Here is a 26,477-nt window from a genome sequence, read left to right on the forward strand (position 1 = left end):
AGTAGCGTAAAATGGCTGATTGGTACATGATTGATAACGGCATAAAATGAGTTACAGGTAGGTAGCCGTGTTGGTCTGACGTAGTCGAAATAAGAAATAAAAATAAATAAATTCCTTCCAGTAGCACCTTAGAGACCAACTAAGTTTGTCATAGGTATGAGCTTTCGTGTGCATGGTATCTGAAGAAGTGTGCATGCACACGAAAGCTCATACCTATGACAAACTTAGTTGGTCTCTAAGGTGCTACTGGAAGGAATTTATTTATTTATTGTTTTGGCATAAAATGAATTATGGATCTCTTTTCCCCAGCCTTGCAACCAGTGGCAGAGCATATGCCTGTGCTGCCCAGGGCGGGTGTGTTCCCGAGGGGCACAGAGACTGCCCTCCCAGGCACAGGATAGCCGCACACGCACCCACCGATCCCGTTTCCTTCCACTCCCCTTCTGCTCGCCTGCCTCCTTCCTGTCCTCTCCCCTGCCTGCCTGCCTCCTCTAGCCAGGAGACGGGGCAACGGCGCACCGCCCGCCCGTGACTCCCACACCTACCGCCAGCTGTTAGGGGAAGGGAGGAGCTGCTGCGCCACGCTCCCGGCTGGAGGAGGCAGGCAGGCAGGGGAGAGGATGGGAAGGAGGAGGCAGGGGAGCGGGAAGGGGAGAGGAAGGAACCGGCAAAGCGGCACAGCAGCTCCCCCTTCCCCCGATGGCTCGTGGTAGGCATGGGAGTCCAAGTCGCGGGCGGGTGGTGCACTGAATGTCACCCCCGCTCAGGGATGACACCCGGAGCGGTGCTCACCCCCTGCACCCACCTTCCTCCGCCAGTGGTTCCTCCCCATTACCAAGAATAAGAGACATGTCAACTAATATTTGAGTGAGATCAGGCCACAATTTTATTGACAATAGATGCCCCCCACCTCTGCCCTTCAGCAATTTCTTTAATGCATTAGTGCAAACTTCCAGTTTATGTACTAAAGCTTGAGGAGGTATGTGCACTTAATTTGGTCACTATAGTGGAATAGAAGACCTCACCTGGGACCATTTGATGAACACCTCCTAGCAAGAAATAGGCTATCAGAGGGAAGAAGGATGAGTAGAGCCCATTGATCGGAGGTAGGTTGGCCAACAGAGCAAAGGCCATACCTAAAAAACACAAGTGAAAAGCAGATCAGACCTTCCATCCTAACCATGCTCAAGTCTGCCTTATGAAAACAAGATGCCACACTCCATGGCAGACTCTACAGCAGGTCTCCTCTCGTATGCAACCCATTTTTAAAGATGCTACAGCCCTGCACGTGAGCTAATCATAACAGTTGATCCAACATGGCACCATCAGAAAGGCTAGGCAACAAAGACGATATTAGATGTTTGGGGTGCTCAGCAAGCAGGCTAAGGGTGACATTAATGTTCTGTCATTATTGCTGAGGTTTACACAACCAAGATGCCAATGCGGATCCATGTTGCAGTTAAAAATTCCCTACATTGTGCAGTCCCATCCTTATAAATGCATAGGGGTAATAATGTTTGATAGAGGGCACATACACACAGATACCCAATCCTGCTTACAGGATTTATCCCCACTTTTTGGAGAAAATGAACTTTGTGACAGATTTCAAGGGTATTGTGTCAATGTTGACACCCTGGTACATATGCTACTCCCCCCCATGGCTGTGGTGTGAGGTTCCTAAACATTAGGGAGGGGGTGATTTTTAAAAGTATGGACCAGAGCAAAGTAAATAGACATTTCTTTAAAAGTTGCATCTTCGCTTCACTGATCATAACTAAAGTGGGCCATAAGCAGAAATCTATTACCTGCCATAGCTTAGATGATGTGTTACACCAAGATATATACACATTTCCTCATTTTTCCCCATTGGTGAAACTGCTCATGTTTGGTAGTAATATGTAAAGGGCAAAGTTCTCTCACCTTGAGGCACCTGAATAGTCCCAGCACTGATTCCACCAAGGACATCGGGCACAATATAATCTTTGATTTTATATTTTGGAAGCCATACAAGAATAGGAAACAGGCTGTACAGGATGAGTTTGAATCTGGATGGTGAACATCTAGTGAGAAAGGAGAAAGAGGAACTGAATTTAATAGGAGACTTTTCCACTGTTAGATATTTTGTGTATGGTTATAAGGAGACTAGGGACGTGGGTGGCGCTGTGGTCTAAGCCACAGATCCTAGGGCTTGCCAATCAGAAGTTCGGCGGTCCGAATCCCCGTGATGGGGTGAGCTCCCGTTGTTTGGTCCCAGCTCCTGCCCACCTAGCAGTTCGAAAGCACGTTAAAGTGCAAGTAGGTAAATAGGTACCGCTCTGGCGGGAAGGTAAATGGCATTTCCGTGCGCTGATCTAGCTCACCAGAAGCGGCTTAGTCATGCTGGCCACATGACCCGGAAGCTGTCTGCGGACAAATGCCGGTTCCCTCGGCCTATAGAGCGAGATGAGCGCAGCAACCCCAGAGTCATCCGTGACTGGACTTAACTGTCAGGGGTATACCTTTACCTTTATAAGGAGACTGACTGAGCCCAGCACTTCATGCAGGCAGGGCAAAGAGCTGCTTTTTTGGTCTCATGGTTTTCTACGCCCACACAGTGCTGGCATGAAGTATAGAACACACAATGGAAAAAATGTTCCATTCCGATTATTCATAATTAGCCTTTCATTGTGTTTAATGCAGTAATGAGTCAGCTCCCCATTATCCCAGCCTCCATCAAACTCTGGAGAACAAGATGCCCAGCTAAATTCTGTGGAGGGTTTTTGCTCAGGCTTCTTGTTAAGGCCATGTCAAGATCCTTTGTCAAAACCAAACAAAATTTCAGCAAAATCAATGTGGGTTGTTACTGGGTGGCTAAACACAATGAGGGTAATAAGCCATCACATTATTAGTTCAAGCAGCCCTGATACAGCCTGCTTAGTGGATTACTGTATTTTTCTGTGTACAAGACAATGCCCCCCCCAAACACACAAGATGGTTTTGGGTGAGGTGGCAGCTCCTGCCAGCTGGAGAGGTGAGATGGTGCTGAGGTGAGGAAGGAGCTTGGCTTGGAGATCAAGCGTAGAATTGCTCAGAAAAAGCTCAACAACTTTTTTGGCCAATTTCCCCCAAACAACTAAAAAATACTGATTTATTAATTTTGGGCTCCCAAAAGTAGGGGTCGTCTTATACATGGAAAAACACAGTAGTTAACAAAACAAAGAAAGCATGTGTGACCTGCTTCAAGCAATGGGACATGAGAAATCAACAGGATACAACTGCACAGTTACACACTGACTTAGAACCTATGAATGTTTACTCCAAAGATAGTCCTACTGCTTCAGTGGAACTTCCTCCCAGAGCTTTGTACTGAATCAGGTCATTGGCCTATCTAGCTTGGTGCTGCCTATTCCTGATTGGCTGCAGCTGCCCAGAGAGACTCACTCAGAGGTGCCAACTTGAATAAAATATTAGTGGGGGCAATGATACGTGCTTTGACACATGGGGGCTGGGAGGAGCCAGGGGTGCAGCCGAGCCCAGTGGTGGTAGCTGGAAGGGCTTCGGGCTTCAGTGGTGGCTCCTCCATCCTTTTATACACCTCCACCCTCAGCCCCTTCGGTCCTGATCGCATGCAGGACTCCGTGGGATTGGCACGGCCTTTGTCCTCTAGATATACTTTTAATCCACTCTGACACATGGAGGGGAGGAAATGAGAAGGTAGAGGATGCAATGAAGAGGGCCAGTTGGTGGCCAGAGGGCTGGTGGCACAAGTCTCAAGGTGAAATCGACCCAACACGTGTAAGCATTTATAAGCATGCCTACCATTTGGTGGCAGCAGGGAAACAAGCCTACTTCTTCACCACTGTTGAGTCCTTTGTGAGCTGTCTTGTGAGCATTGCTTTATTTATAAAGGAGCAAATGGTAAAGTCAGAGACAGTTAACCACTCAGAAGTTTGCTGTGATCAATTTGCAAAGCATTTTGTGGGTTAAAGTTGCTTGCATTCACTCTGAACTTGATGCCACAGTTGATATCACTCCAGTGGAAATGTCTAGGGCATTGTTATCGCACCCTAAGATTAGGCTGACCACATTAGGCTGACCACATGCTCTGTTGACCCTTGCCTATAATGGCTTGCAAGATCTACCAGAGAAGGCTTGACTGGGTAGGTCCAGGGAACAGATTGCGGCTTCTTGCTATGTCTTTTCTTCCTACCATTATTATTGCACTTTTGACACTGCAGCTGAGAGTCACCACTCACATAACCACTTCCCCAAACACAGAAAAACACAGGCAAAAGGCAGCCCAAGCTAAAAAGCATCGGCAGCACACCAGCTAAGGAAAAGAAGAGGCAAGAATCAGCTCTAGGTTGCACTGACACCTTGTAGCAGACTGCCCAGTTCAATATGAAAAGCCTCAAGCCCTGTTTAATTTGCATTATTCATGTTAAAGTGACTGGCTTCAACATCAGCTCCACTTTCGTCGTACTTGAGCTTAAGCTCTGACCAAAAGAAAAAAGACCTATACTTTTGTAATAAGTGGCAATGGTTATGATATTGCTACTCTTCATCAAGCATTAATGTATCCCATATAAGATGAATGTGCTGCATTTGCAACTGAACCAGATTGCTTTGAATTAGGAATCTAAAATAGCTATGTCTGTACTTACTTTTTCTCCCCTAGGTGGCACTCTTCTGAGCATCTGTGAAGTCACTCAGAGAGCAGCTATTCCTTTGGCATGATTCCACAGCTCTGTCTACTTAAGAGACCATTCAGTCACGCTGGGTGCCACCCAAATCTAAAGTCAACATCATTGTGTAATCCAAAGTAATGCATCCAGTTTACTTAATTAATGCTTGCTTGGCAATGCCTTCACCCAGTCAACATCTAGAGAATATATATGGCCATCTACCCAAAGTCCTGCAGTGCAGTACAAACACATACTGTGGAGAAAACTAATGTTCTGGATCCAACACCTGGTTGCAAGTTGCTTATTTCCTGTGCATCAAATGAAAAGAATCCAAGAGCTATGGCCAGGTAGTGGAATAATTTTTAGAAAGTTTTAAGTTGAGAATAATAAGACATTTAGAAAAACATGAATGGTATGCTTTGACCTTGAAACTAGAGCAGATAAAGAATAAACCGAAACAGGACCTTGTCCTGGATTTCTAAAAACTCAATTACTACTGGAATTTGTCTTATTATTCTCAACTTAAAAAACTTTCTAAAAATTATTCCACTACCTGGCCAGAGCTCTTGGATTCTTTTCATTTGATTTTCTCAACTCTCCAAGGACTCCAATTTATTTAGTATTTCCTGTGCATGGCTTGTGCTTTTGTATGTATGTGTTGACACATCTTACTCTACTAATGTTGAGTGGTCTTTGTGCTCCTTTTGTCTGCATCTAAGCAAGTCCCTTAAGTAGAATGGGTAGGGGTGGATGGACCTGTCAGTTTTGATTAAGTTTTTCATTTTCACAGTCTTAAATCCAGTTCTCCACATTTCCTCATAAATGTGCAGCTTTTTAAAAAATAAATCAAAATTTCTCATGAAAATTCATTAGCATTTCAGTTCAAATTTTTCCTAATAAAAACATTTTTGGCTGCAATTTTGCCTTATGACACATTTCTGCAGAGCCATCCCCCCATATATAATGCATCTTTGTATGTTATCTTCACTAATATGTGCATTTCTATGTGTTTCTATAATTTTTTGGCCGAACCACTGCAATACAAAATTCAGAAAAATGTGAATTTCAAAAAGGAGCAGTGTGTTTCAGTTTGCATATTGATTTGGAATGTGGCAGTTTGGTGGGCTTATCTTTAAATGTGTACTCATTTTTTTTTTAAAAAAAAACACAACCCCATCCCTAAGCATGGGGTCTGAATTTCAAGCAAAGCACTGACTGATGTGGGTAACATTATCTGGGAACTGTTTGGGTGGGCGGGGTATAAATAAATTATTTCTTCTTCTTCTTCTCCTCCTCCTCCTCCTCCTCCTCCTCCTCCTCCTCCTCCTCCTCCTCTTCAGAATGTGTCCCATCATATGACAAAAGATGCTCAACCATTTCCTCAATGAATAACCAGAGAGAGGTGCACCATGCCTGTTTTCTAACCATACCCGCAGGACCAAATGACTGTGTGAACTGCTTCTAAGTGTGGATGGATCTCCATTAAAGTTTCTGTGAGAAAGGGGGGAGGATGTGTGACATGAGAATCACAGAGCATCTCTCCCTGCCACCTGCAACCTCCTACCCCCCCCCCACACCTCTGTTAAGGGCACACTGGCTCACTCTGCTGAGGGACTGATTAAGGCTCAATTCTCCCTCTGACATTCTCTAACTGACCTCAGACCTCTGTTTTCCCCTTGACTCCTCCCTTTCTGATGTGTGTCTAGTCTGTTAGACTATAAGCCTCAGGGCAGGGCCTGTCATTCATTTAATTTTATGTACCACACCTTGTTTCTTTAGGTGAACGAGAAATAATCCATGTAATACCAAGAAGGAATAATACGGTATCTAGGAAACACTGTTGCACAAACCAAGTCTTGACTGTTATTTTTACCTCTTTGTGAAACAGGGTGGTCTCCCATCTAGAGCCCCGATGCATCACTGTATAAAGTGATCTTAAATTTGCTTTAAAGCAATGAAGGACCAACAGTGTAATTAAAAAATAAATGAGTGACAGGATGGGGAACCCATGGCCTTTCAGATGTTGCTGGACTATAGCTCCCATCACCCTTGATGGCTCTTGGTTGTGATGGCAGAGGTTAATGAAAACTGAGTCCAACAACTGAAATGCCACAAATTCACTATCACTGGGTGAAGATGACAAAACTAGGAAGACAGCTGGCACAAATGTCTTCTTCACAATTGTTTTATTCTTTTCAAATACTCCGTATACATTGGGGTTGGGTGGGTTTCTTAGAGGATGGGTATCAATATTATTGCTCTCTCCTTCCTGGAAAAAATATATTTATTCAAGAGTGAGTAAATCCAACAAGCCAGCAATGGTGGCAATGAATCAGTACAAGTTCCCTTATCTACACAATTATGTTTTTCTGAAGGCTAGTGTCAGAAAAGTTGTTTGGCCTTCTACAATTTGTAGTTTGCTTACTCTAATCTCTCTTGGCTGTGGCAGTGGAAACATTTTTTGTCTTCTATTAAACAATTAGCAACAATCTTTAACATTGAAAAAGAGAAAAACTGAGAATGAGGTGTCTATTATTCTCCACTTCACTTTGATGTCTGATAAGATTTGGATATTTGGTGCTGCCTTAACCAACTCTGCATCACTCTTTGGGTTGCAAATTCTGTAGGAGAATCTGCTGGAAAATCACAAAAGTGAATCAGAAAGGTGGAAAGCACACACCGCTTTTCTGATGGGTGAACATCCAGCTTCTGCTTTAAAACTTCACTTCAGTTTTGTGGGAGTGCTGGGATTAAGATTGCCTCTTTGCTCCTGATTTGTGCAAAACTCCCTCAATAATGGAATTAGCAATCTCTCATTAAAAGTTTCAATTGAACTGCCCACCATCACAAATCTAGACAGCATGTGGGCATTATTTTGTTTTATTTATTTATCTTTCATAAAATTTATATAGTGCTTGATTGTAAAACAACAACTAAACAACAACAACAGACTCAAAGTGGTTACAACACTAACGTGTGGCGTTCAACATACCTGAAAAGATTCTTTATTTTCTCCCCAAGTGGGTAACTTCTACTTTTTCTCTCAAACTCTTCATCAAAGTAGTTGCTAGAATAAGCTGGACGGTTGATGACGTAACGTGGCCGTGCTTCGTTCATCTTTGCGCCACTAAATCCTTCACCCAGAAATGAAATGTAAGGAAGCTGGAGTGAGAAGTGAGCATCACCAATGGAAGGTCCTTTAATAAGGCAGGCAGTTCCTCTTATCCTCTTCCCAATAAGCCTGCCTTTCAAATTTCCTTCCAAAGTCCCGCCCCTTTCCCCTCCCCTTCCTGCAGAAGGAAAGACGGTGCTCTTCTGGAGGCATCGATGCCTCGTGAGATTTTAGTAACCAGCTACTTTAGAATGATGCAGGAGTTGGCGCAAGTTCAAGAAACCTACACGTGGCCAAGTGTCGGGCAGTTGCAGGCTGTGATCACAGCTCTTGCCTCTCTGTATTGTTATTTAGCCTTGGGCCGGTCACTTAGGAATTGTCTGCCATGAAGAAAATGAGGTTAGGAATTTCTGCACGGCTGAATCAGCACCCTCATTCAAAGACGTATTGTGTTGTGGCAAAAGTTCACCCACATTCTAGAAATCTTTTGAAGTTTCTGCTACAGTGCCTTGTGGATCCTTGACCTCTTTAGCATCCTGTAGTTTCACCTATGTTATGTATGCATTTGGAACTTTTGCCCTGAGTGCTTCTATACCTGTGATCTATAACTCAGCGAATACACTGTAGAAAGAAGGACAGCTCAGAAATGTAACAATTTGACCTATTTTAATTATAATAATGCCAACCATTCCTGTTCAACCAGTCCTACGCAGTATATCAAGGTGTTTCCAGAGGCAGGTAATAAATAAACTCCTAGAGGTGCAGGCCTTAGTATAAACAAAACTATCAAAGGAAGGGGAAAGAGCACTTTTGCAAGATGATAAGTCTGGGGGTGGGGTGGAAGAATATGCAGAAATAGAACAAGGATGTGGATCATTATTTTCGTATTGCACTTAGGGTGTTGATCAAGTGGGCAAATGAACAGAGAATGAATCATTAAAAAAGGTCGATGGAGATTATGAAGCAATTGTGGGTGTTGTTACATGGTTCTTGTATTTAGAGCACATTAAGCCCATGGGGAAAATCCATCAAGATACTGATAATGCATCAGGTTAGAATTGTTTTGATCTGATAACTAAATACAAGCAAAATATGAATTCAAATACTGCCATTTCAGACTTGAAAATGTTGTTAATTCTTGGAACTGAAATGTATCACATTTAAAATAACCCTCCGTTATTTCGCTGCTTGCATTGTAAAACTTTTAAAAACACTGCATTCCTTGATCGCAGCGAAACAGCAACACAAAAACAATACATGGCCAAAATTTTTTCAAGTAAAATAAATATTAAAGAACATAACATAAAAATAGCTGAAAAGGAAATATATAATTTATAATAACAATAATTTATTACTTATACCCTGCCCATCTGGCTGGGTTTCCCCAGCCACTCTGGGCGGCTTCCAACAAGAGATTAAAAATAGATGGGACTGCTCATCATTTCAGAGTCCCCCAAAAGGTGTCAAATCAACTTAGAATGTTTACTTGAGTTAACCAGTTTGACATATATCTTTGAAGATCTACATGTATTCAAGGTCCAATAGAAATAGTAACTTAAGTGAATCTTGTGGAACTCCATTTCAGTGAGATGATCTGAGTGTGAAAGAACCAAACCACGTACAGTATATGATTCTATCTGGTTCCAGCCTCATGATAATGGATTTCTACTCTGTGTGGGCTGAAGGGAGGAAATATGTGGCTTTGGAGTGATCCATCATAGCAATAGGCCAGGCACCCCCACACTGCGACCCTCCAGATGTTTTGGCCTACAACTCCCATGATCCCTAGCTAACAGGACCAGTGGTCAGGGATGATGGGAATTGTAGTCCAAAACATCTGGAGGCAATCTAGTTGACTTTGGTACTATAAGGCTGCATCCCAGGCTCACAATGGTATTTATTTTTCAGCATTCATGCTTAGGGTCTCACTGCATGACTCTCATTGATGGAGAACTTTTTTTTTTGTCTCTTTATCCAAAACTCTGGGCTCACTTGGATGAAAGACTTCACCTTATGACCCTTTTCTAAATTGTTTTTTTTAACTAGCTGCCAGGAATATGTAAAGTTCCTAATATAAGCTGGTAGTTAATAACAGGTGGCCTCTTGCACCCCACCCTGGGACCGCCTAAGGGAAGCAGAGGGTGAGAAAGGGGCAGCAGAGGTTGCCAAGGGGGAGACAAGTTTCTGCTAAAACTTTATAAAATGGGTAAGTAATCATTTCTGTCAATAGAGGAATTTTGCCCTTGTCACTCATTTTAGAATTCACACCGCAGATCCTTTCTCATGAGAATGTAACAAAGGGTTACTCATGGATCTGGCCCACTTTCTGGGCTCCATGTCTCTGCCTGGAGCATGTGTAAAAGGCAGCACAGCTCCTTGATTTAGAAGAGGCTGCAGCTGCCCTGGAATGCAGAGGTCCAAAGGGAGGACAAAATCAGATCAAGCTGGTCCTCCACTTAGAAACATGTTGTTGCTGTTTGGTCGTTTAGTCATGTCCAGCTCTTTGTGACCCCATGGACCAGAGCATTCCAAGCACTCCTGTCTTCCACTGCCTCCCGCAGTTTGGTCAGACTCATGTTGGTAGCTTCGAGAACACTGTCCAACCATCTCGTCCTCTGTCGTCCCCTTCGCCTAGTGCCCTCAATCTTTCTCAACATCAGGGTCTTTTCCAGGGAGTCTTCTCTTCTCATGAGGTGGCCCAATAGCCTCAGCTTCACGATCTGTCCTTCCATTGAGCACTCAGGGCTGATTTCCTTCAGAATGGATAGGTTTGATCTTCTTGCAGTCCATGAGACTCTCAAGAGTTTCCTCCAGTGTTATGTACTGAGCTGAATCATAGAACAATAGGATCCAGAATCAGCAGTCTGATTGGTCCACAGGAGCCACCCAATCCAACTCCAGGTGGAAGTGAATCCGCAACCTGATTGGCTTGCAGAAGCAGCCAATCAGGCTGCTGGCAGAAGTCAATCCACAAACTGATTGGCCCACAGGTGTAGCCCTGAAGTAGCCAATCACGCAAAGCCCATTGTGTAAATAATGTATATAAGCAGATGGTTTTTGGGAAAAAGGCATTCTTCTTCTCTTCTTCTCCTTGATGACTATGAGCTGAATAAAGAGCATGAAATTCACTCTCGACTCCGAGTATATTTCATCCAGCACCATAATTCAAAAGCATCAATTATTCGGCGATCAGCCTTCTTTATGGTCCAGCTCCCATGTCCATACCACTACTGGGAAAACCATATCTTTAACTATATGGACCTTTGTCGGCAAGGTGGTGTCTCTACTTTTTAAGATGCTGACTTAGAAACACAGGAAACACAATCAGACCATTGGCTCATCTAGCTCAGAATTGTCTACACACTGACTAACAATAGCTCTCTAGGGGTCCAGATAGAAAGTATTTCACAATCTTTACTGGATATGCTGGGGACTGAACCCAGGAACTTCTACAAGCAGAGCATGTGCTCTTTCCATTGAGCTACTGTACTGTGTCTTCCAATCTGGACACAATTCAAAATGCTCATTTTAAATTGCAGGTCCCTAAATACTTTTGGGTCCCATATATCTAAAAGTGAACTTGCCAGATAAGTAGTGAATGCATTTTAGAAGTGTGGTGTTGTACTCTTTGAAAAAACAGAAATTGCCTAACCCTGTTTGATAACCCAGATTGTTAACTATCATCTGTGCAAGCTATAAGGTGCTCAGGGCTATGCAAATGTTATACAAACTTGTCTTGCGGTTCTGTGCTTTGAGCCTTCCCACTTGGTTTCCTGGACCAGTGGCCTTAAGTAGGAGGAAAAAGGAAGTGGAGTGATTAGGTCTGACTTAGTTATGTCTGCGTGAAAAGAATGATGATAGGTCTGCCGGAAAAGAAGCAGGATGGCATCTCACCCAGTCCCTCCCCACTTCGAGCATTGCCCTACACATATGCTTTCTGAAGATGAGAAGGAACTGTTGGCTGGTTATATAATGGAGAGTCAAAGCAATGAAATGGATAGTGCTTTTGGAATGGGTCAGAGGCAACTGGGCTCAGATCTCTGATTATCTGTGATGTTGCATGGGTGGTCTTGAGCAAATCACTATTTCTTAACCCAGTGTTAGGCCCATGTAGTGGCATCCAGGTGTTGTTGGACTATAACTCCCATCATCTCTGACCACAAGTCATGCTGGGGAGGACTGATATGAGCCATTGCTTTAACATCAGGTGGGTGCCATGTTGTCTACCCCCATCTCACAGGGTTGTGGGGATATAAAATGCAGTAGCCTCCATGTGCACCATCCTGAGCTCCCCAGGCAAAGGGTGGGGTGGAAATGCAATAAACAAATTGGCCCCAGCTTGGGAAATTTTATTTGATTTCCAACTGAATATTTGCTGCAGCTTCAAGGACTGGTAGTTTCCACACTTGATCAATCCTCGTTCCCTCCCCTGCAGTAATGATGTGAACATCCCAAATTGTAACTGTCTTGTTTGAGTGCAATACACTCTTTGCTGGTACTCTAGCTGGGCAATTTGCACATACGCCCTGAGGGATAGCTGTTGAACCTTCAGTGCAATTTCCCACTTCAAGGTATTATGTATTTATTTAATGCATTTATGTCCCATGTTTTTCTCCTAGGAGCTCAAAGGTGGCATGCGTGGTTCTTCCATTCCTCAATCCATCCCCACAACAACCCTGTGACGTAAGTTAAGAAACCAAAGTATTTTATTAGGAAAATGCCACACTTCCCTCCTCGCTCCCATGTAACACACCACGTCCAGCAGTGAATACAGTGGTACCTTGGTTGTCGAACGGCTTGGCTCCCAAACAAATCGGCTCCCAAATGCCACAAACCCAGACGTGAGTGTTCTTGTTTGTGAAAGTTTTTTGGAAGCCGAAGATCAGATGTGGCTTCCGCAGCTTCCGACTGAGTGCAGGAAGCTCCTGCAGTCAATCAGAAGACACGCCTCAGATTTTGAATAGTTCTGAGAGTCAAACTGACTCCTGGAATGGATTAAGTTCGACAACCAAGGTACCACTGTATGGTGTGAAATGTAAATCTGCATGTGTCAGCGGGATAACTCCTCTCCATCATGCTCTCACTGTTTGTAACTTTTTAACATGTGCTGCAAGGACTTATCCAAGATACTTTGCTGCCCGAGGCCCTAGCAACTGAAAGTTGCTTCTACCCTGGGGATGGGATATTACCCCCTACTCACACCTGAGCAGCAGGTTAGCTCACAGGCTGAGTGATACACACAGCTCTATCCTCCAACAGAAAGCAACAGCCAGGGGAGTTAAGGAGGAATGGTCAGGGCTGCCTGCCACTACTGTCCTCAGCAACCACTGCCTCACTCTGCCAGATACTGGGGTTCTGAGCCATAGAAGGCTTTATAGGTTAAAACAATACTTTGAATTGTGCCTGAAAACATTTAGACAGCCAGTGCATTTGTGCCAAGACTGGTGTTATGTGTCCAGACTGTTCATTCCCAGTCAGATGCTTGCCAGTGGCATTGCATACCAGTTTCAAAACTGTTCTCAAAGGCACCCCCACACAGAGCCATCTTTCCCATGGGGATTAGTGGTTCGTTGCGCCAGGGCGCCAGCCTCTCAGGGGCGCCCCAGCGAGTGGGGGAGCTGCGCAGCTTTGCTGGCGGCCTCCCCTTTCCCTGCATGCCTGGGCATGCAGCTTGCCTCCCAAGCCTCCTGTGCATGGCAGGAGTGCTGGAGGCGAGCCCCGAAGATGCGGGTGGGAACGGTTTCGACGGGGATGCTGGAGCCTCTCCCAGCAGCTCCCTGTCAAAGCTCCCCATCAGCAAGTGAGGACCCCATCTCTCCCTTTTCGGTGCAGCGGCTTCCTGGTGGGCAGAAGGGAAGCAGACCCATCCTTAGCTGTGCCCAAGTGCACTTTTATTTCTCCCTTTAAGTAGCATCGCGAAATGCAGCGGGCTGCACACGCACACCCCGTACGCTGGGTGTGTGGTCATGGGCGAGGACAATCTGCTGCTGCACTCACTTTGAGGGGATCAAGGCGCAACCGGGGTTGGTGTGTGTGTTTGTGTTTAAAAAACCCTCCTGCTGTACTTCCTTCTTGGCTGCGAAGCCTGCGTGGGTGGGAGGAGCGACGCTATTTCTACTCCGGCTCAGCTTCCCGACCACCACCCTCCTCTCCTCTCCGTTGGTGGGTTAAATGCCCTCTCCTTTCTGCTTTCCTCTGTCCCACTTTCTCTCTCTCTCTCTTAATCCAGTAAAGGAAGGGGTAGGTTCCCCCCACCCCCAGCTCTTGCCTCTCCTTCCCTGTAGTGAAATCTGTGGAATTCCCAAGTTCAGGTCAACAACTCTGGGGAACCTTTCCTTAAAAAGTTCAACAAATTTGGGACCCCCCCCCCTAAAAAGGTCAACAACTCTGGGAAACGGGGGCGGGCGCCAGAGGGATCTTTGCACCACAGCGCCGGATATGCTTAAGATGGCCCTGCCCCCACATACAGCACATTGGAGTAGTCTAGTCTAGAGGTTACCATAGATCACTGAAGCCAAATTATCCCTGTCGAGAAATAGGGTTGTAGCTGGACCATCAACTAAAGCTAGTCGAAGACCACCTAGGCCTTGACCAGTTGTGAAGGATCCAGCAACACCCCCAAGCTATGAGCTTGCACGTTCAAGTGAAGTGCAATCCCCTATAGAACAGCCTGTAAAAGACTTATCCAGTCAGAGAAACCATTCACCAACAACACCTCACTCTTGTTTAGACTGAGCTTCAATTTATTGGCTCCCATAGCAATAGTAGGTGAGGACTGCCCTGAAAAAATGTTTTATGTGTTCCTGTTCCAAGCAGCTACCAGGATGATGGCCTATACTTGTTCCCTGTTAAGATGTAACCTCCTCTGGGGATGGTGCTTTGATTATTGTAACAGTGCCTGGTAGAGCAGAGCAGGAAGTAATGGATGCATCAGAGAGGTGACTCTGCTGAGGAATATAGGTCAGCTAGCTAAATAATTATCCCAATGGAAATAGAGTCAGGAAATCAGCACAACAATCAAATCCAACATGTCATGGAAACTTTAATGATCCCATGCAGTTGGAGATGCCAGTTTTTTAAGGGCCAAATCCTATCCACACTGATTGGAAAGCTGGGCTGAAAAATTCCTGAACACCCAAGACACTAACTAGTAGGCATGAGTCATTTAAGTACTAGTTAAATATGACAATCACCACCAACATTTCCTGTGAGGTGATATTACTGTTATGGTTTTCTTCACCTTTGTTATCCTATGGAGCCCATGGAGGTCACTGCTGAGGATCTAATGGTATATTGGGGGGGGGGGAGAGATAGCACGTATGATAGAACACAAGGTTTGCGAGGCCCAAGATCCAATCCCTAAGATTAATGATTAAGGTATCTTAAGTAGTAAAGCCGGTTAAGATGTCAGCTTTAGACCCTGGGGAACATCAATCAGAGTTGACAACAGTGGTGCCTTCTGGGGCATTTTGCTAGAGACTACCTCTGTCAACCACAGAACACTACAGCCTGGTGGATACTCAGATACTGAGTGGGTAGCAGGGCTCAGCATAGATGTTGGCCCATGGCAGATGCAGCAGTTGTGCATCTGCATGATGCTGAGTTAACACTCCTTCTATTTCTCCTCTGGCTCTTTCTGATGTTCACTGGAAAGGGTTCCAGGTCCCTCTTTACCATATGGTGGTGCTTGGCAGCATAAAATGGTAGTCTCCACTGAACTACCCCATTCCATTGAGCTGTCCTCATTCAATTGAGCCACCACTGACAAAAATAACTTGGCTAGATAGACCAGTGGTCTGAATCAAGTATAAGACAGCTTAATATGGGACAGTAAATACCAAACAGAATGAGGAAGAAGTTAGAAGGAAAAGCTTGGCCTATTGCTCAACATCCAAAAAACAAAGTGCAAAAACAAGCACAAAACAATCCCACCGCAGCGCCACAAATCCAACTCAATGGTGTAACATTGGAAAGTGTCAATCACTTCTCCTACGTGGGCAGTTATCTTCCGACAAGGACCAACATTGATGCCAAAATCGAGCATCGCCTGAGCTCTGCGAATACAGCTTTCCCCCAATTGCAGCGCAGAGTATTTGAGTACTAGGACATTCACAGGGAAACCAAGATGCTTGTTTACAAAGCTATTGTACTATGAACCTTACTGTATGCTTGTGAAACATGGACCACTTATAAACACCATCTCCAACTCCTCAAAAGATTCCATCAACTGTGTCTCCGGAATTTTTTTAGATATCACTTGGGAAGACAGATGAACTAATGCCAGTGTACTGGAAGAAGCAAAGATCACCAGTGTCGAAGCAATGATTCTTCAACATCAACTTCATTGGATGTTGCTCAGATGCATGATTATCGTCTTCCAAAGCAACTACTCTATTCCAAACTTAAAAATGGAAAGCGTAATGCTGGTAGTCAAAAAAAGAGGTATACAGCAGGGGTCAGCAAGGTTTATCTTGCCTGGGCTGGATCGGTCCCGCAGAAATCCCTCTGTGGGCTGGTTCGCGTATGTGTGTGAGCGCACACGCCCTCACCATGATCAGCTCCTGCCCAGAAACCTATGTCCCCACTGTGAAAGGACGTGTGGATCCAGAATTGGCCTCCACAGTCACTTACGGACTCACTGTTAAGACCGTGTTCATGGAAGACAATCTTACTCGGTAACAAGTGATTGCCAAAGAAGAAGACTCATTGATAGTGTGATATAAGATAACTGATGTCATATCATTACATGGCAAGTTTCTCCTTAGTAGGGATGGGAGAGAAATTGGATTCAGTTCATATTTAAAGGTAAATCTTTTTCAACTGCACTTCCTGAAACAATACACAAGCAATGTAATTCTCCAGTCAAGTAATGTGTACAAAAATGCACATGCAAGAGTAAAATGTGCAAAACAATGTATATATTAGTGAAAATGACATACAGAAATGCATTATATTTGGGTACATTGGGTAAACTTAACAGTTCCACTAGTGTAAGGAATTGGAGCTTCTCCATCCTTTTTTTACAGCCTGATCCCTACTACACCGAAAGAAATGTGACTCGACTCAGTGTGACTTCTTCCCGAGTTGGTGCACATGAATTTGCAGCCTTAGATTCCCAGATTTTCAAAGCTTGATCCTGAAACTTGATCAAGGATATGGTCAGGATTTGAACTCTGCTGAAAGTGTATTTCTCCCCTCTCCATCTGACACACATGCACCCTCTCCGGTTTCTTATTCCAGTATTTATTTCAACCTTCTGAACAGTATGCTGTGGTTTTATTGTTACAGGCTTGGGTGTGTTGAGCCTTTTCTCTTTATATCTTTCCTGCTGAGCAAAAGTGCTAGCAGACACTCTCACAAATCAGGAACAAAGCCAGGAGGGTTGAGGGAAGGCAAGAGTCAGAAGGACAAAAGAAGTCCCATGATTAAAATTCCACCTAAAACAAACAGGCCAATGATGTCAACATCAGCAAGAGTCAAGTTTTTGAGATGGCGTTATCAATGGCCTTGCCCTAGATCAAACACAAATGGAAACTTTTCTGATTTCAGAACTCAAGAGTTGAGAGCCTTAGAAAAGAAGGCACGAGACAGAAGGCAAAAGCAGCTCTCAAGACCTTTTCAGGTGTGGAGTCGTGTAACACATAGCAGGGAGGTGGCATCGCGGTGGCAGCCTTCCTCCCCAGCTGGTACACTTTCATTTCAGATTTCAAAATAAATCTGCACAGGTTGGAGGCAGAGTTGCATGCCATGTTGCTGCCTCTCTGCCTATGTGTGCCCATTTCTCCATAGTGCCACCTGAAAAGGGCTCTGGCATGAGCCGAAGAAGTCCAACAGAGACTCCGAACATTAGAATTAAAGGGTTTTTATGGCAGGAGTGGGGAAACTCAGGCCTGGGGGCCAACTGTGGCCTTCAAGTCCTGTCTCCTCAGACTGGATCCTCTCCTCAGCCACATCCCTTACTGGGGCTGCTTCACACACTCCCTGAGTGTTAATGTCTCTTACTGGACAAGCTAGTTTAGTGTACAAAGGGAATATTTACATTCATTGCGGTACCCATTCTTGCCTCTGGCTCTCCTCACCACTTTCACGTGGGCCTTGGAAGGTTGCCCAGAATGGAATGTGGCTGAAAGGGGGTCGCTCACCATTGCATCATGGTGACAAAGAACTATGCCATTATTTCTTAGAAATGGGCCATAACAAAAGAGATAAGCCTTTCCCATTGTGCCAGGGACATTGCAGGAAATTAATATGGTTGTGTTTTGCACTGCCTCACAGCGGTCACCAATGTGGTGCCCATGGGGATAAATGTACCTGCAAAGGCCTTCCCTGGTGCCAACAGGCTCCCTTCTCCTGCTGAAATTAGTCTTGAAGTAAGCATTCTAGTGTAGCCAACAGAACACATTGCAATGCTTGCTTTATTGTGGAGTGTGTGGGGTGCCCACAGCAGTTTCTCAGGCTTGCAAATGTGGCCATGGGCCAAGAGAGGTGGGTGACCCCTGCTTTAAGAGGAAAGCCAGAATGCCTTAGCACAGGGGTCGCCAGCCATAGTAGTAGTAGTAATATATTAATTTGATAGTAAAATAACATCGCTCAATTTCAACAAAATCTGTAGAGCTACATTCTTATACCAGTCACATATAAGAAGAAAATTCAGCAAGGACACTGTCAAATAACTGAATCATTGAATACAGTGCTAAGACTTCAACTACCCATGTCATAGCCTTTCCATAAGTAAGCGTGAGTGGGTAGAAGTCTAACATTAACGTCACTTCCATTTACATAGCTGATATGTGGGGACCATACCTTATTAAAACGACTGTGCTTAGTTTTGCCTCTAACAACCCTTCTGTGTTGTGTTATATCCTGTGGTGAGTTTGAGAATGAAATCCGATAATTGGAAAGAGCCAGATCCCAGACTTTCCCTTGCCATCCCATCAGAGATGGCCCTTTGAGGTCTTTCCAAGGGAAGGTGATCTCTAAATGGACAGAGGTAAACAACATGGCACTTAGGTCCTTATGTATAAGGGTGCTGGGGTGGGGTGGGGTTTAGAATGGTATCTAGTGACAGTAGGGCCTGAGCAGGGTTTGGGTTCAATGGTTGAACTATAATATTAGAAACAACATAAAAAAATGCTTTGCCAAAACCCAGTAGGCTCATCACATGCACACATAACAAGAGGCTCCCTCTCTTGTTACAGCTTCACCAACACTGGAAAGACAGCTTTGAGTAAATAAACTGCAGGGCAGTACATCAACCCATCAGCTTCTCAGCCAGGATCTGTGCCACCCATGCTTTTAGACATTTGGATTTTGGGGGGGACCAGCCCTTCTGGTCACTTCTCTCCCAACTCTCCCAGGATCTGCCCCTATCGTTGATGCCAATAGAAGCACTTAGGCCTGCAAAGTTTCCCCCGAGGTTGGAGCAATCCTGGACCAATAAAAAGGGACAATTTTCAGTTACGTTGCACAAGTTATTACCCTTATAATGTAAGTTAGCTGCCCTGGCATTTCCCAGTGTATTGTAAAAACAAATAGTTTAGTTCGGGAATGAGACCTAGTTTGTGCTTATAGTCTCAACCTATACAGTAGGCAGGAAGACTCAGCCAGCCAGTGCTCTGAACAGAGCTTGGGCTGCTGTTGCTCCCCATTGCTGGTCTATGGATGGAGGAAACGGACCACCAAAGGGCACTTTACTCCATGGTCTGCTCAAAGCTGGAACTGGCCCTGAATAGCAGACTCCTTCTATATCCAGGCGAGGCTCATAGATGCTCATCCAGGACCTACCGACTTGACTGGATGTATCTTTGCTGCGGATGGGGATGCACAGCTAGGACAACTAGTAGTTGTGTGCAACTCATTGTCTGCAATTAGAGCTTGACTTTCATAGAGTCAGATCATGAAAGCTGAGCTCTCTGGAAAACCAAGTCCTGAGAAGACAAGGGAATAACTTGTAAAGCATTAAGAGAGAGTATAGAGATAACAGGTAAAAGATGGTCCCTCATCTCTGCTAGTAATAAGGAGCAGGAAGAGGGTAGGATTTCTAGGAAACCTGGTACTATTCCTGCTGGAGAAAACTTTGATTAAACATGGAGGTCCTTGATCTCAAACTAGGATTATGCTTAAAAATACATACTGACTAAATGGAGGTGAAATGTGAGCCTCTCTTTCAGTTATTACTTAAAAGTGGGGGAAAGAGGCTTTGTGTTTGACCATGAATGAGGCCCTTCATAAGCAAAATTCAGGGAGGAAAGATCAGGTGAGTGTAAACTAGAGATTAAACAGACTCAAATACAGCATATTGGACAAACTACAATCATGAAGGACAGCCTGCCTCACCACAGCATGCGCATTTGTTCTGGTGCTCATCGTGGGGGGAAAGCAGTGACCTTTGGTAGTGTCAAATATTGTTGCAGAGAATTTGAAGAAATGACCATATGATGATGTTGCTCACTAGGCAACCTTTCAGTGCTCTGCTTTACTACCTTGATTCCCATGGAGAGCCCTTTCTAGCTCTATGTGCTGAGTTGCAATAATTACTGCATGCTGGTTTCTAGGTTAAGCAATGTGGTTATGGGATCACTACTTAGTTTTAAGGAATCTTGGGAATTGTGCCCAGAGTTGTTTGGAATGAAAGAACAGCAAAACTCAAGTTAAATGACAGCAGACAACAGGTATCAAATGTCACCTTCCTGAATGCCAGCAAGGGATTACAGGCTAGGAAAGATGATGATGATTTGAATTTGAATACCGTCCTATACCTGGGGGTCTCAGGGCGGTTCACAGAATAAAATCAAGATATAAAACCACAAAATACCTAATAAAAATAAAAAACAACAACCCATTAGCCCCACCCCCACAAAAAACACATTTTAAAATGGCGTAAGATGTAAATCAGATCACCTAAAGGCTTGAAAAGGAACGTTTTTGCCTGGCGCCTAGAGATGTATAATGAAGGCACCAGGCGAACGTCTCTGGGGAGAGCATTCCACAGATGGGAGCCACTGCAGAGAAGGCCCGTTCTCGTGTTGCCTCCCTCTGGACCTCTTGAGGAGGAGGCACATGAATGCGGGCCTCAGAAGATGATCTCAGGGTCTGGGTAGGTTCCTATGGAACGAGGCAGTCCTTGAGGTATTGCGGTCCTGAGCTGTTTAAGGGTGTATAGGTCAAAACCAGCACTTTGAATTGGGCCCGGAAACTAATTGGTAGCCAGTGCAGTAGGACCAGGGTGGGTGTACTGTAATATGCTCAAATCATCTTGCCCTGGTGAGCAACCTGGCTGCTGAATTCTGCACCTGCTGAAGTTTCCAAGGGGAAGGGTTAGGTAAGAAAGGAGATCAAAGTTCAAATTTTCAGAATTGCACACCACAGTTATGCAGGACACTCTGTGGTTGCAAGATGTTCAATTCAGCCTCAAAAGAGGGCGAGGCAGAGGAAGTTAAATTGATTCTGCAGTCTGTCACAGTGCCCATAAAACTCTATGAGAATAAATTAGCTAGTATAGTCAGCAGGAGAATGTGGAGATGGACAAGCTAATGGCTGAAGTGTTTTACTTCAGGAGGATAGAACAGGTGAAATACTATTAATGCTATATGCCTTCAGAATGCAAAACGTATGCAGCACTGCAGAACCATATAATCGTATGTGTGATGTAAATGAATCACGAGCATTTTGAAAGGAGCATGTTTGGAGGCAGGAGAAGTATTTGCATTCTAGATCTTGTGCCTCTGGAGACAATGGCTGCAATCCTAGGCGGATTTAATGCCCCAATTAACGCAGTGGGACTCATTGTAAGTAAACATTCATAAGACCAACCTGTCTGTACTCAAGCTTTTCTCTGAAACTAGGAGGCAAATCAATCCATAATTTCAGATCTACAACCCTTTAACAATCCCCAGCACCAAAGGGCACCTGAGGCAAAGGGCATTTTCACACAAGATCATTCAATCCTGTTTTGCATTTCCTGGGACCATTATGCAACTCTAAGATCTACACTGAACATTTGATTTCTCAATGGCATTCTTCTAAAGTCTGCTGTACTTTCCATTCTAATCATGTTCGTAGACACAAGAAACTCAGGGGCGCTTTTAGCGCCTTGTACAGCTACATCTTGCAGGGTAAGGCTACATGCCTGCTCAAATTTCCCACTGCCTTGCTGGTATAGTGGTTGAATCCTCCACCTCCTCTACAGATGAGAGACACATTTTAGAAAAAAATGAAAGTCACATTGACATTCCTGACTGGTACTGACTAATCATAACTTTGGCAGGTCATAATTTGACCTGTTCAGATAACTTGGTGCGCACAGTCTGCTGAGCAGGCAGTTTATGGGCAACTTCCAGGGCCCTGCTGTCCCTTCTTAGGATTCTTTATCTTTAAAATATACTTGGCCCAGGCAGATAGAGGACTTCACTCCGCAAAACAGAAGGAGTGCAGATTCTTGACCATCTCTCCCATGCTTTAGGCAGGAACTGGGATTTTTTAAAAAACAAACAAACACCTGGCATTCTTAACCAGTCAAATGTTTATTTGATGCCTTTGATTGAGCCCTTTTAGTAAATAAATAACTCTAATAGTTTGCTGCAGGCAATACTATAGGGTTGAGGGTTTCTTGGAGGCATCTGGTTGGCCACAGAGGATGCTGGACTGGATGGGCCTTTGATCTGATCCTGTGAAGTTCCCCATCCCTCTTGTAAAGATGACTGACACTGCACACGTACTTTGAGCATATAAGAAAAACACCATACAAATGCATAAACAACAACTATAGCAGTGTTTCCCAACCAGTGTGCCTCCAGATGTTTTGGGACTACAACTCCCATCATCCCTAGCTAGCAAGACCAGTGGTCAGGAATGATGGGAGTTGTAGTCCCAAAACATCTGGAGGCACACTGGTTGGGAAACACTGAACTATAGTGTGTCATGTCAGTTGTTCAAATGGTTGGGTTTTGCCCGCTTCCATGTATATCATACCAGACCATGCCTTTTTGACTATGGATTAAGCTATCACGAGCTCTGCATGAACAATCACTAATGGGAATTTCAATCCCCGCTCCAATTATAAGCACACACTCCAGAGGCCCACAAACCCCCATCCCTCTGCTACTCATTAGGATCCATTTTGTTCAGGAGCAATTAATTGGCATTGGATGCTCTTAAGTGCAAGAAGTAATTCTCTTGTATCTCCCTGGAGCAAGTGGTGTTATTTTAATTAATGACTTTTCCAATGGCAAAATTTGGCAAGATGGAGGCATCAAGCAACGTAACCTGATCTGGGCAATCCTACTCAGTTCCTGGAGAAGTGCCAGTCATAAACATGTACTAGCTCCAGAGCCGGAAGCAGTAAGCCCCCGACTACCCATTGCTGGGAACCACAAGTGGACAGGGGGGTGGCGTGCTTAGGTCCTGCTTGCAGACTTCACATAGACACCTGGTTGCTCACTTGAGAGACCAGCCAGGATTCTTCAGGGACGTTCTTAACATGCTCTGCCCCCGTGCTGCTGCTTTCTAGTGCCATCTAGAGGTCTCAGTCAGGATCAGGAAGCATTGTGCTAGGCTCTGTACAATATGAGGTACCGTAGTTAAGCAGCTTGAAATGTCATGGCCTCTTTTGACAAGCCCATGTCTTTTGTACAAGGGTGCAAGGTGTGGGAGGAAGGAGTAGATGTTCAAATGAGGTGCTAATTGATGACATGCAGATTTCAGGTTGTGATATGTTTAGGTTGACTGGGTGGTAGTGTTTTTCTCATGGGCCAAAATGGCTACCTTTACTTTTTGTTTGACTTAGAAAATACTACATTTATCTGGATACAGCAGCAGGATCTTAGCCTAGAGCAGGCATCCCCAAACTGCAGCCCTCCAGATGTTTTGGCCTACAACTCCCATGATCCCTAGCTAACAGGACCAGTGGTCGGGGAAGATGGGAATTGTAGTCCAAAACATCTGGAGGGCCGAAGTTTGGGGATGCCTGGCCTAGAGCAGGCTTCCTCAGTCTACAACTCCCATGATCCCAGCTAGCAGGACCAGTGGTCAGGGATGATGGGAATTGTAGTCTCAAAACATCTGGAGGGCCGAGGTTGAGGAAGGCTGGCCTAGAAGAAGATCTTCTGTTACCTGAATCTGGGACTTTATTCTCTGAGGGGACATTCCCTCCAACTGCTCGGTAAGCCATTTGGCTTCTATTTACTCTTTTAAAAACAATCTAGCACAGCCACCTCAATTTAAGCTCTACTGTTGTTAATATAAATGCTGCCTAGTTTCTTTTTATTTCTGTTCTTCACCTACCAACAAGCCTGTGTGTTTCACCTAAAAATGGAGTCAGACCTGAATAACAGCTGCTTTGTGCATTTCCAGTTGTGGGGAATCTGCCATTATGGGTTTTTCCTCCCCAAAGGGCCTGGGTGCAACCTGATACCTGGGCAGAGCACTTGAAGGAACCTTTTAAAAATGTCCCCTGCCTCCTCTCACACTCCCATCTTAAGACTCTAACCAGATGGAGACACGAATGCCTTGCATGAATATCATCAGTCAACCTGTTTTCACCCATCCTTGTCTTGCTTACACTCAGTTCTGGAGAATATGATGGATATTTTGTGGCATTTTTGTTGACCTCATAAAGGTATATGGATTTTTTTTTCTTATGGGCCAATAACATTGCTTTTGGGGGTATACACAGATATACAGTAGTTAGAAAATATGCAGATAAAACAACAATAGCAATGAAATGAAAATGAAAATTTAAAATGGTATTCTAAAAATAGCAGCAAGCGAGGTAGTAATTCTCCCTCTCTTTCTCTCTAAGAGAGTTAGAAAGAAAGAAAGAGGTGTGTTTTCCCATTTTTATTTTCCTTTCTCTATCCTCTGTATGCCTTTTAAAATGCTCTTAAATTCCCCTCCCAAAGTAATATACCAAAATAAAGCTCCCTGTTTTTCACCAACCCTCTTGACTCCCTAGCTGAATGTCAATGTTTTCTTTTGCTTAAATTAAATATTTGGGAGCATTTCTAGATGATTTTCATAGGCAGATGGTCCTTTAAAGTGAAAGAAGTAGCCAGCAGCCATTCACAGGCCCTGCACTTTTCACTGCTGCTGAGCCTGTGCCAATGTTTAATGTACCACTTCACATAAGTTTCAAACCAAACTAACTACGCACTTGGCAACCAGAATGAGGACTCTAGGCACCTGGCAGCTACTACAAGCAAAGAGCCTGAAGCAATTGAGTTAAAATAGAGACGCTTATTCCTTCCCTCCTTCTGGAGTCCAAGACTATGAACTGGAAATAAAGCTAACCGGAAAAATGCATAGCATTTGACGCACTTTACTTCTTCTTCATACAACCTGAGATTTCATTCTTTGTGTAGAAAATTTGCCTGTGCTAAAGTAAAAATTATTGGGACTTTCCAAATTATTGGATCAGCTGATGCCTTTATTCCTAACTCTTATCTGGAGAGACTCGTCCCAGCTTTGTATTCTTCCAGGTACAGGGTTAAAAAACCATCTTTTCTGCTGAATTTTAAGTGGCTGATGGGTTAACTCACATTTATGGTGTTTTATGATATTTATGTAATCTATGATAATTATTTTAAAGATTTTCGTTGTTCTGTGTTATGCTTGTATTCTTTTGTTTGTTTGTTTGTAAATTGTACCATGACCATTTTTGGTGAAGGTTGGTATAAAAATCTAATAAATAAACTAGAATACACACACACACACACACACACACACACACAGAATGATGTGGAACCTAGAGAGCATATCTACTTTATATCAAGTCATTCCTTTGTCTTATCTATCCCAGTATTATCTATGCTGACTGGCAGAAGAAACTAGCAGGGTTTTTCCACAGCCCTGTTGGACTGAGATCCTCTGGATCAGGGATGGGGAGCCTATCCAGATGTTGCTGGCCTCCAGCTCCCACCAGCCCCACCCAGAATGGCCAGTGTGATCAGAGACTCTGGGAATTGCAAGCCAACAGCAATCTGTAGGGCTCCATGCTCCCCATACCTTCTTTAAAAGAAGAAGGCAGGCGTTGAACCCGGAACAATATCCCACTTTCCCTCCAAGGAGCTCAGATGAGATCTCCCCCACATTTTATTGCCAGCCTGAGCGATAGTGACTGGCCCAAAGTCACACACTGAGCTTCATGGCCAAGCAGAAATTTGAACCTGGGTCTGCCCCGTTCACGTCTATCACTCTAACCATTACGCCACACAGTCTGCCAGTGATCAATATCAGAGCTAGAAGTCCTTCGAATAAAGGGAACGCCAAGTATTCCCTTCACTTTTGAGTTAAGCACATCCACTCACGCAAAAAGAGAGATGGAAGTCTCAAGGTGCACAGAAAAAGGCATTTAAAAGCAAAGCGTGTTTTAAAGATATTCTTCCTCAGGGACGCTTAGATATGCCACACTGTGTCCTCTGCCACGCTTTGTGACCAACTGAAGCTTGCAATTAATTTCTAATTTTGTGTGGGCACCATCTCATAAGCAATTCCCAATTTTCTGGACTATGTCCAGATAACTGTAATTTAAAAAAAATAGGAGGCTGATCCAACAATTGAAGTGGGTTTTTCCCCCCAAACAAGTAAAATAGATGGTGTCCAATTTTATAATGAAGGTCCCAAACCAGGAATAAAAGGGGAAAAGAAAGAAAGCACCAATACTAGGTTGAAGGGAAGAGTTAAGAGACTTTGTGACAAAACGAATG

At 44.2% G+C, this 26,477-nt stretch overlaps 1 protein-coding gene across 1 annotated transcript in view; it reads right to left on the reverse strand.

The window, feature by feature from the left end:
- SLC26A9 (solute carrier family 26 member 9) overlaps nt 1-26,477 on the reverse strand; it is a 61,954-nt gene that overhangs the window by 29,911 nt on the left and 5,566 nt on the right. Inside the window, exons 2-4 of the mRNA XM_035122272.2 lie at nt 7,657-7,798; nt 1,921-2,060; nt 1,026-1,136 (exon numbers count right to left, since the gene is read on the reverse strand). Coding sequence (XP_034978163.1) covers nt 1,026-1,136; nt 1,921-2,060; nt 7,657-7,781 — 376 coding nt within the window. The 5' untranslated portion in view covers nt 7,782-7,798. The remainder of the gene's footprint in view (nt 1-1,025; nt 1,137-1,920; nt 2,061-7,656; nt 7,799-26,477) is intronic.

Source organism: Zootoca vivipara, chromosome 7 (genome assembly GCF_963506605.1).
Source record: "Zootoca vivipara chromosome 7, rZooViv1.1, whole genome shotgun sequence".
NCBI classification, from domain to species: Eukaryota; Metazoa; Chordata; class Lepidosauria; order Squamata; family Lacertidae; genus Zootoca; species Zootoca vivipara.